Source organism: Theobroma cacao, chromosome 10 (assembly GCF_000208745.1).
Source record: "Theobroma cacao cultivar B97-61/B2 chromosome 10, Criollo_cocoa_genome_V2, whole genome shotgun sequence".
In the NCBI taxonomy this organism is placed as follows: Eukaryota; Viridiplantae; Streptophyta; class Magnoliopsida; order Malvales; family Malvaceae; genus Theobroma; species Theobroma cacao.
The window spans coordinates 2,802,383-2,814,785 of record NC_030859.1 but is presented as its reverse complement, the minus strand read 5'-3'; the positions used below and the strand labels follow the sequence as shown (position 1 = coordinate 2,814,785).

The 12,403-nt window shown below is 31.6% G+C and overlaps 1 protein-coding gene across 1 annotated transcript; it reads right to left on the bottom strand.

Moving 5' to 3' along the window:
* LOC18586213 lies at positions 900 to 10,691 on the bottom strand. Its single transcript, XM_018128776.1, has 4 exons — positions 10,110 to 10,691; positions 9,313 to 9,982; positions 3,018 to 3,158; positions 900 to 1,417 (listed from the first exon to the last, which is right to left on the bottom strand). Exons 1-4 carry the CDS (start codon positions 10,689 to 10,691, stop codon positions 900 to 902), a joined length of 1,911 nt encoding a protein of 636 aa, XP_017984265.1.

The window sequence follows — 12,403 nt, the reverse complement described above, 5'->3', positions numbered from 1 at the left end:
TAAATACTAAAATCATAATTTTTTTTTAAAAAAATTTGTGATTAGTCAAATGTAAAGTTTAATTTAAATAGAAAGGAGTATTAATAACATATCAGCCCAAATTATAAGCGAAATAAAGTACAATACAGATAAGCTGAAAAGTGGAGATGGTTTTGTACAGGAGGAATTGAATTTATTGGTGGTACATTATGATACAACAAATAAAGATACAAGAACTGGCAACAGGAAATATCTAGATGCAGTGGTAGCCATCTTTAGAGTTTCATTCAACGTTAGGCGTCCAGAAATTTTTAAGGGTGGTATGTTGACGAACATTCTCATTGTACTGCTTCCATCCAGAATAGAAATAGACCAAGTAAAAACAAGGATACAGAACTATAACAACTACAATCCAGATGTAAGAAAACTCATATATTACTGAAATGCATACTAAAACTAAAATGGATCCTATCCAGAATGAATCATATAGACCGAGGAATAACCAGCACCCTATAATTAAAAAGGTTCCTATCTGCAATGGACCATAACCAATCACGAACCAGCATCCTAGAATTAAAACGCTAATTTTTGATACCTGGTAAGCAATACACATGACCATCATCAAAATAAAAACCAACACTGTAAACAAAGTGATAACTATAGTTGCTGCAGAACTTGGCGCTATGATAAGTATTGATTCATTGAAGGATGTAGCAAGAAATGCAAGTAATACTTGAAGAGCAGTCCTGAAACCACGAGGAAAAGGTTTAAGGAGGCCTAATGTTAGGAAAAACGCTACAATGAAGACAGTAGAGGCTGGAATATAGAAAAGAAGAAAATCACCTTGATTCATGGCCGCTTTTCCCGGAGTGGAATTGGATTTTGAGGAGCTATCACCTTGCCAAACACTACCAGGCGGGCTAATACTGGCTTGGTAGGTAGCTGATAGAAGCAATCCTAAAATTACTATCCTCACTTGATATACTGTCCATACCTTGAAAAATTACTTCTGATGCCTTTGTCACATGCTTAACCATTTGTTTCTGAATTTTATATTGAAAGTTTAAAACTCTTGCACTTCCCCAACCATGCAAAATATTGATGCTCTCTATGTAATTAGGTTCGTTTGCAACAGCCAGTGCCGTTGAACCAATTTGATTGGTCGCATGCTTATCAGCCTTGCAATTTGATTGGTCGCATGCCAAGAGATCAATATTTTGTTCTCTAGTTAGTGCATAGTGCAAAGGAGTCTCACCCTGCTTCCTTTTGACACGAACAAGATTTTTATCGTTTTGCAAGAGATGTAGCGCCAGTTCTTTATGCCCCTTTTCCACTGCAAGGTGAATAGGACTTAAGCCTTCTTGGTTTAGCTTCCTAGCGAATGACCGCTTTAATATCATTATCTCCATTGCAAAATCAATACACCCTTGAGCTGCAGCTATGTGTAATGGAGTGTCAACGAACTCAATCTAATCGATGTGCCTCAAACCATTTCCATCTCTTTGGATTGATGCATATAATTCAACAATATTTCCTTCTTGTGCAGCTCTCTTCAAACTTTCATCCATATCAGGAGAGCCAAATTACAATGACGTGCTCAAAATAGAAGAAGATATTAAGACACATATAACTAAGAGAGCATTGAAGACATTCGGATTGGTTTCACTTAATCAAAAAAAAAAAAGTTGAGCAGTTCCCCTCCATCCAGTAAACATAGTAAGACGAGAAGGCTTAGACTAATGATAAATTGATAGGTAATCGTAAGGCCACTTACAGCAATTGACTAAAAGTGTAAAGAGAGGGTGCACAGGACACTGTTGTGTCAGTCAATTAAAGTCAATTAGGAAAGGTGGCAAAACAGAAAAGGTAACAGAAGATATCGTGGTCGTGGAGACGACGTACTAGTCACTGAAAGGAGCTCTTGCTGTCTCTCCTTTATTCTGGTTTTAAAATATCTATTGAGAGCTGGATAGCACTTGTGGCTACATCATATTCAATCATTGGAACTCAACTTATCCAAATTTACTTAACAATAAAAGTATGGTAGAAAAATCAATTGACAAGGATTAAGATAAATTTTCTTCTCCTTACATTCTTCCCTCTCATCTTCAAGGGATCAATTGAGCAAAGGACAAAGTAGAAAAGTGAAAATTTTTATCATAGACGTGCTTGTCTTTATGCATTAATGAGAATTTTTCTATAATATTAAATATTTTAATTATAAAGAAAAATCATGAAAAAATCTATTACTTAGATATAAACTTTATAAAGTTATTATTATACAATTATACAGTAATAATAGTAAGTGATGTATTTTTAATGTTAACTTATGCGATTAACAGATGATCCTGTATTTGTGTTTAACAAATATCTTAAAAAATCTTCTAAACGTATTGATTTAAATTAGATACGGACCATTCAATGGAAAAAAAAAAAAAGTTTGGGCTAGCCTATTAGTCCAACCCTAAGCCAGATGTGAACCCAATTGTGAATAAGCATTTGAAGTTAACATTTTTATTTCTTGATGAAAATGGAAATAATTAGCAAAAAGATGCCATGGATGGCAACAGGGGATGCAAAGATGAACAATTCTCTAGAAACCACAAAAAATTCAATCACAGTTGTCGAATTCATCTCAACATTTTATGCTGAAAACGTCTATTTATGCAAAGGCCAATGCTAGAGGATGTGTATGTTTCGGTCCCTTTCAAAATAACACTGAGACGTTGAGTTCTTCTGAACTCCTATTAACCTTCCTTATTTTCATTAGCCAATATAGATGAGCGCTGAATAACCAACACCCAGATGCAACAGCAAGCACCAAAGTAAGCCAAATGAAATAAGTAAACTTTGCAGTTAGGGTTATGACCAATGTCGACATGACATACCAAATGACTAATGGCTGCGATGGTAAGAGAACCACTTCGCTGAAAGGACCATATATTAGAAACAGAACCGTAAGGAGAAGCATGATGAGAAATGCTTTAGTGTTTGGAATATAAAACAAAAGAAAACTATTTGATCCATGATTGATCTACCTGCTCCACTTGAAACCTCGCTCGAACCTGCTTCAGCTTGTCGAACACCATCCGGCGTGTTACAAATGGCTCGGTAGATTGCTGTTATTACCAACCCTATTAGTACTAGGAATGCATTGTGTGTCAGTTGATATATTGAGTCTGGAACGAGTTACAATTATTGTTAATCTTTCAGAAAATTCAGCCTTTGATTTATAGAGCTCAGCCATGGGTCTGGGCTTGGAAATTGAGGAAACAAATTTCTTGGTAGATTCGTTAGCCAAGCTTGGTGTTGATAGAACTGAGTTATTTTATACTTTATGATAAATGGGATATTTTTTTATGTTGTTTCTTACCAATAATGTTGGTCAAACTATCAATGAATGTTTAGGACGGTTCTTGTAACAATATTCCCTCTTAATTGGGATATCAAAGCTTGTAAAACATGTTGGCATTAATAAAAATCTTTGTTGACTAAGCAAACATAAAAAAGCATCAGGATCAGTCAATTTTAATCTCCATTTCTAAAATCAATAGAACAATCTAAAAGGGGAAGTGATGAAATTTTTGCATGGATTCCATAATTTGTGTTCTTTTAATAGTTAAACAAACTTGTCTTTTATAATTCTCTTTTCAAAGTATGAGTGTCTTATGGGGTCAGTCAATTATAGACCAATTAGTCAAGTGGAAAGTTTGTATAAAATTCTTGCTAAAGTCTTAGCAAACCTTTTGAGACTTGCAACGGTGGAGGTGATTGGATGCAATCAATTTGCTTTCATTAATGGGAGATAAATTGCAAAATTTTACTTATAGCTAATGAGATTATTAATCTTATGAGAAAAGATAGTATGAAGGGCATATATTTTATAGTGGACTTTGAAAAGAAAAAATTGTGAGAAATAACTCTCCTCATAAACTTAATTAAAAAATATCCTTCATTATAATTTTAATTTTTTTTAACCAAATTTTGACATGATTTGACAACAATGCCCTTTAAACAATTTCAAACAAATTAAAATGGTTTTAGTTTTCTTTATTCCGCCATCCAGACAAAAATTTTAAAATTAAATCTCGATTTCTCTCTCTTGCCAAATACTGTCTATTTTGTCATCCCAAAGAGAAGAAATGACATCAAGGTATGCGTTTTAGGTTTTTAGGTTTATTAGTTTATTCATACAACCCCAAAGTTGAGGGGTTGAATTTGATTAGACGTATTTGTAAATTAGAACATTGTACGACTTTAACAACTTAAACTTAACTGCGAGCAAGCAAAATCAATTAGTTATTAGGTATTGCGTTGCTAGTTTTTAGGTATTGTGTCACTGGTTTTTAAAGCATTGTAACGTAATCATTACGTTTTTGGTTTTTAGGCAATGCCTAAGTCACACAATAGCTAAAAACTAGTCATATAATGCCTTACTAACTAGTCATGCAATGCCTTACTAACTAGTCACGTAATGCCAATCAACCAGTCACATAATGTCATATCAACCAATCATGTACTACCTAAAAACCAGTCACGCAATCCTCAAAAACCGATTACGCAATGCTTAAAATCTACCAAAACTACTAGATTCTATTTAACAAAATTAACAACTTCAAACAATACACCATATTCTATTTAATAACATGATCAACAAATATGCCTATTTGATGAAGAATGCTTAATATACTCAAAGGTTTTTCTTCATAAAAAAATCACTCCAAAATGCTTTAAAATGCTAAAAATGCTCAACGGTTTTTCTTCATGTATTAAAAACCACTTCAAAATACTTAAAATGCTTAAAGGCTTTTCTTTCTGGCAATGAATACTTCAGAGATAAATGGTCTAGTAAGGAAAGCTGAAAGGATATGAGTCGATTTGAAGTATGGACCTAAATATATGAGTCGGTTTCATTAAGGGTAATTTTATCTAAAATTAATTCTCTTGATTAAAAATAATTAAAATTATAAAGAAGACTATTTACAAAAACATCTTATGTGTGAGAGATATTTTTGAAAAGAACTCTTTTGAAAAAACATATAATAAGAAGAAGACTCAGACAAAGATCTTTGTCTATGATGTTGTGGAGATCTAAATGTCACTAGAAAAGAGCTGCCACTATTGAGTACTTTAGGGGCATTGGAGATGGACATAATGGTTTGGTGATATCCAATCTCCAATATGATACAGTTATTTTATGCAAATTTGAGATAGTTTTCCGATTGAGAATCAACTTTAGAGAAAGTAGAATTCTTGGTATTGTTGAATAAAATTTATTGGACTTATGGGCTTCAAAAATCCAATGCAAGGTGGATAACCTCCCTAACTCCTATTTGAGGCTACTTTTAGGTGCAAATGACAAAGTTGTGAAGGTTTGGAAGCTTGTCATTAATAGATTTGAATCTAGATTGGTTAGTTGAAAGTCCAAGTTGTTGTTGATTAGTGAGAGAGTTACATTGACAAGATTTATTATTGCAAGTTTACACATTCCTTTCATGTGTTATTTCAATCCCTTGTAGTGTGAAGGAAGCCCTCGATTGAATCAAAGGAGGTTCTTATGGGGTCGTGTAGCTAATGATAGGAAAAGCATCTTGTCAATTAAGGTACAATGTGCACTTACAAAGATTATAGAAGGCTGTGCATGGTAGATCTGAAGCTAGAAAACAATGCACTATTGAAGAAATGGATCCAAATGTTATGGTCCCTACTTACGTTAATTATTACCAAATGTTAAGCTTCAATTGTCTTTTGGGTGGATGTGTATGAATGGCAGTGGAGAGTAGTCTTTTCTAGTCCTTCCCAAGAAAGGGGGCATCTAGTGCTAATTTTTGTCAGAGCCGGCCCTTGGGTGAAGCCACTAAGCAAGGGCTTTAGGCCTCTAATTTGAGGAGGTTCCAAATTTAGAGAAGATTTATAATTTTATAATAATTATAATATAATTAATTATATTAAAAATATATAAAAACTAAAAAAATATATAAAAGTAAAAAATATTAATAAAATTATTTATTCTCTCATTTTTTTAATTATGTACTTAATAAATCTCAATTTTCTATCACTTTCTTATTTCTAGAATGCTATTAATTTTCAATTATATTCTCTTATTTCTAATCAATTAACGATCATAGGTATTTAATAATCTCCAACATCTATTTTTTTCTCACTTATTTATCTTATTTCCAATCAACTCATTTAATAATTTTCAATAGTTATTTTTTTCCTATATATAAAACTAATTTTTTTTTATTTTCTATATAGCGGTAAAAAGTTGAAGTCATTAGATGATAATAGTTTGAAAGAATATTACCTTAATCTTGAATGTTTCTTAAAATATAATAACTATTCTGATATTGATGGTTTAAATTTATTTTCAGACTTAAAAATTTTTAAAAAAATTATACAGGAAGAAAATAATCCAATTGATATACTTAATCATATAAGAAGACTCAATTCTTTTCCAAATGCATATATTGCTTTTAGAATAATGTTAACAATTACAGTAAGTGTTGCTTTAGGAGAAAGAAGTTTTTCAAAACTAAAATTAATAAAATCTTATTTAAGATAAACAATGTCTGAAGGAAGATTAAATGGATTGACTATATTATCAATTGAAAAAGAAATATTAGAAAAACTTGATTATAAAAGTTTAATTAAAAATTTTGCATCTCAAAAAGTTAAAAGAATAAAATTTTAATATATTGTTTTAATTTCAATAAAAAAATCTTCATTTGAATATTTCATTTTAAGTCTTTAAACTTATTAAGCCGGCAAAAACTTTTTATACTACTTTCTGGCACACGAACTCACCCACTTAATAATAATAATAATAATAATAATAATAATAATAATAATAAAGAGACTCCCTCTTGTGACGGCTTTTGACAGTGACAAAGATATAAGAAATGTGCACAATACATGCAATAGTGCAAAGCAAGAATGTAGACACTAGAGAAGAAGAAACTAGACTCAATCAATAGCTAAACAGAAAAAAAAAAAAAGGAATGGAAATGAGCATCGGTAGATTAGTTTCGATTTGTTGTTGCTGTAATGCGAAAACAACAGCATTGAAGGAACTGTTTTGAGCAAGATATATAAATCAAGATATATTAATCTAATTAGAATTAAATCATTTTAGTCAAACTACAATTTAAAAATAAAAAAATTAAAAAGAAAAAAAACAACAAAGAATTCGATTACGTAGACAATTACACATGTACAAATTTTGCCCGGTGGTAGCTGCCAACGAAACTAACAACATATCAATTTCCAATATCAACTTTCTATTAATAAATTGATAGGGAATCGACACCATGCTAAAAGTGATATCAAAATGAAAATTGGCTCTACATTGAACATTAGACTTAAAAAAGTGTTGGGGTAAAGGTATCAAGTGTTCAAAAAAAAAAAAAACCCAAAAAAAAAGCTTAGGAATAAAGGCATCTAGAGCTTCAGCCTTAAACACGAGGGCTCTAGCTGACAACCATTGGCGGACCCACCTATAGAAGAGTGGTGTCACATGATACTACGCTATTGTTAAAAATTTATATTAAATATATTATTTATTTAAAATTTTACATAGTTAATAATAATAATAATATATTAATTTTTTTATATTTTTTTAGAAAAATGGGGTAAAAAATTCTTGATCCAAGTAAATTTATCAAAAAAATAATTTATATATTAATATTTAAATGTTAAAAAAAATATATTTTAAAACTTTATTAAAAAAATCAAAACCTAAACTACACTCTTTCTCTCTAAAACTTCAAATATTACTTTTAAGACCTGCAGAGATACTTTTCTTCTTGACCTTTGATTACATTTTTCACTCTTTTAAAACAACTCATCTATCACTTCAAAAAAAAAAATTCATCTAAATTTTACTTTTTCAACTTACATCACGTTTTTAAACGTTTTATGTGTAAATTCTTTTTGATTAATTCTATAATTTGAGACCAAACAGAATTTTTCTAATAGAAAATAATATTACATGTTAAATAATAGCTTAAAATTATGAATATTTTTATTTATTTTGTAAATATATTATTTTATTGTTTAATTTTTATATGTAATTTTAAGTAATTTGTGGATGCTTATACTTAATTTTAATCATTGAATAGAAATTTATCGAATTGTTAATTGTTGAATATGCTACTGAAAAATGAATAATAATTTTAACAAATTTTTATATAAATATATTATGAAAAGATATTTTAAAATATAAAAAATTATTTCATAAGATTCAAATCTTGAATAATAATAATATAATTCTACTAATGATGATACTCAATAATCATTTAAGTAAAGTTATGTTAAATTTAATCTAAATAATTTTTTGATAAATTTAAATAAATTTTTTTAATAATAATAATTATTATTTTAATTATAATATTACTTAACCTATTAACAATCAGAGCAATTCCGTTGCAAGTGATTTTCTTCCCCGATATGGAGACATCAAGTCACCAGCCCTGCTACAGGAGACTTGTAGTGGCATCCATGGCCTGGCTCACAGAAGTAGCAGCGTACAATTAAGAGTAAAATTATAAATATTTAAAACAAACTAAAAAAATTTATAAACTATTAACACTTTGGCAAGGGCGGGGGCCCCTGCTAGCTCCCCCTTCCTCCGCCTCTGCTTAGGGCCGAAGATAACAGTCCTTGGGATCTCAAGACTGGATCCCTTCCACACCAACAGAAGTAAATGACAAAAAAATAAAAAATAAAAACCCTACCCCAAAATCTATTACTTAAAGATAATTTTTTTAAAAAATACTATACATAAAATAATTTACAATAAATGCTAATTTTTTTGTTAAAATTTTTATGATAAGAGAAAACGTAAAGTTTGATTTAAAACAAAAAGAATATTAACAACATATGAGAACAAATTATAAACGAAATAAAATACAATAAAAGATAAACTAAAAAGTAGAGATGCTTTTATACAGGAGGAACTGAACTTATGGGTGGTACATTGTGAGACAACAAATAAAGATACAGAACCGGGAATTGGAAATATCTAGATCCAGGGGCAGCCATCTTTTTATATCTTCATTCAACATTAGGTGCCCGTATATCTTCAGGGGTGCGAAGTCAGCCAACGTTCTCATCGAATTACTTCTAACCAGAATAGAAACAGCCCAAGTAAAATCAAGGATATGGGAGCTATTATGGCTACAATCAAGACGTAATAAAACTTAAATATTGCTGTAGAGCATCCTAGAATTAAAATGGATCCTATCCAAAATGGATCATATAGACCGAGAAACAACCAAAACTCCGTAATTAAAAGAATTAAAAGGATTCCTATCCAGAATGGATAATATGTACCAGTCGCTAACCAGCATCCTAGAATTAAAACGCTAATTTTTGATACCCGATAAGCAATACACATGAACATCATACAAATAAAAACCAGTGTTGAAAATATACAGATAACCTGATATGCTAACCTAGTTGGCGAGATGAAAGTTATTGATTGGTCGAAGGATATAGCAAGAAATGCGAGTAGTACTTGAAGAGAAGTCCTGAAACCATGGGGGTAAGGTTTAAGGAGACCCAATGTTAGGAAAAACGCTACTATGAAGACAGTATAGGCTGGAATATAAAATTGAAGAAAATCAACTTCATCCATGACCGATGTACCCGGTAATTTTTTATCATATCCTACAGTGGGATTGGAGTTTGAGGAGCTATCACCTTGCCAAACACTACCAGGCGGGCTAATACTGGCTTGGTAGGTAGCTGTTAGAAGCAATCCTAAAATTACTAGTAAGGCATTGCGGTCCTCGCTTGATATACTGTCCATGCCCTTAAAAATTACTTCTGATGCCTTTGTCACAGTCTTAAACATTTGTTCTTGAACTCTTGCCCTTCGCCAACCATGCAGAATATTAACGCTCTCTCTGTTATTAAGTTCGTGGGCAATATCCAGTGCCGTCGAACCAGCCAGATTCTTTGCAAGCTTATCAGCTTTGCAGTTTAATAGCAGTTTGAGCATCTGCTTGATTGTGAGTATTGAGACATAAATAAAAGCCACAATCAATTGACCGTGAAATTCAATTCCAATTACAGAATCCATTCAGTTTTTAGTAAAAGTAAAATTAGTTAGAGAGATGAGATCCGACCTGGGGTTGATTATTACGTGCAGCTATGTGCAAGGCAGTGTCGCCATTCCTGTCTTTTTGGTTCACCACATCCTGACGATAGTCACTCTTCCTAAGCATCCGGCAGAGGAGTTCAAGAGCCTCTAATCTATTGTTTCCCGTTGCAATGTGCAAAGGAGTCTCGTTTTTAGTTGTCATATCTTGGATGCATTCAGGACAAGCCTCCAGGAATCTAGTTAAGAGATCAAGATTTTGTTCTCTCGTTATTGCATAGTGGAAAGGAGTCTCACCTTGCTTCCCTTTGACACGGACAAGATTTTTATCATTTTGCATGAGTTGTAACGCCAGCTCTTTATGTCCCTTTTCCACTGCGAGGTGAATGGGACTAAAGCCTTCTTGGTTTAGCTTCCTAGCGAATGACGGCTTTAAGATCATTATCTCCATTGCAAAGTCAATGCATCCTTCAGCTGCAGCTATGTGTAATGGAGTGTTGACAAACTCCATCTCATCGATTTTCCTCAAAACATTTCCATCTCTTTGAATTGATGCATACAATTCAACGATGTTTCCTTCTTGAGTAGCCCTCCTCAAACTTTCTTCCATATCAAGATTAGCGAAATTACAATGACAGGCCGAAAACAGAAAAGTGTAATTAAGAAAGCATGGAGGAAAATTCACTTAAAAATAAAGAGTTGAGCAGATCCCATCCATCCGGTAATCACAATGAGAAGAGAAGGCTTAGAACAACGACAAATTGATAGGTAGTGAGGGCTTAGGCTAATTAGAGTGTAGTGGAAAAATCTGCTGCAACGGCGTTATCCATGCATTGACAAATAAACTACTAAAGGGTGTTCGTCTTCTTCACTTTTTTTGGCAACAATCATGGAAGCTAAGAAATTCTCAAATTCTGTGTCAGGATCTTTTAGCCTCCATAAATTTTGAGTATTCGTTGGCTTTGGGCTGATGTGAAATCTCCTAAACAATTTTCATTGCTCATTACATTAATGTACTTTTAAACCAAGATGGTGTTAAACTTGTCAAGTGTTCCAAAAAGAAATATATATTATATATATATATTACAAATAAAAAGATTATGTGGAAGAATGCTGATCACAAAATATTTTAATTCAGCTTTTGCCATTAATTTTAAATTTTATATTATTATTTATCGGATTTAGGCAGTTAGTACTTTAAAAAAAACTTTTTAAAATTATAATATTAAGTAATATATTTGTCTAATACATTAGAATTTATAACAAAAGTATTACTATAAATAAAAATATTAATTAACTTTAAAAAGTACTCTAAGGATTTGTAACAAAACTTTATTTTTTATTTTAAATACTAGTATGAGCCATACTCGATAGTTCAATGGCAAAGATGCTAGGCGTGCAGATTAAGAAAAGCAGAGCATGTATAACATCTCTTTTACATTCTTTATTGGAGAACTTCTAAAGCTAGGGTAAAGGAATCCTGTACAATCGGCCTTTATTCCTTCTAATAACTTTTGCATTTTAATTCATTTAACTAGATTGAATTTACCAATTTAAATCATATTATATTAGAAGCACAATTATTGTAGGATATTTTGAATTTTAGATAAAAAAGTTAATTTTCCATACTTATCGTTGCGTGTGTATATATATAGAAATCTAGTACAGTTGATTAAGTATTCGGTGATTACTAAATGTACATGTCTTAAAAATAATTGAAATTTAATAGTTGTAAAATTGAGATGAAAAATAATTATAAAATGATATAAATCCCCGTTGAGAGATTATCTTGAAAGTCGGATTGAAATTGCCCTAGTCTTTCATCCCAAAATAATTATAGAAGAATTCCCATTACTGTTGTCCCTTGACAGGGTAATGCTTGTGAAATTGAACTTCCTTCTCTAGTGGCGTTAATAATTTTGGGGTATTGGAGCTAACAGCTTCTGAGGTAGATGAACTACTGTTATCTCCCTGCCAAAACACCTCCAGGCGGACTAAATGAAGCTTGGAAACTGGCTATTGTATTTAGCACAGCAACTACCCGAAGACTAAACACACATTAATAGAAGAAATACATGTACCCCACCTATCGTTGCTACTGAACTTTTTTCTTTTAATGCAAAATATTTGTTCTTACATTGCTGAGGTATTAAAGCCCTCTCATGTGCTTATTATATTAACTACAATTGCTCATATTCTTTTATTTTAATTGCAATACCTAAGCTTGCCAAAAAAAAAAAACCATTGCAATAACTAAGCGTTCATGTTGTTCATATTTGATTTAATCCAAAGGTCGTAGAAATTCCTATGCATGCACATTGA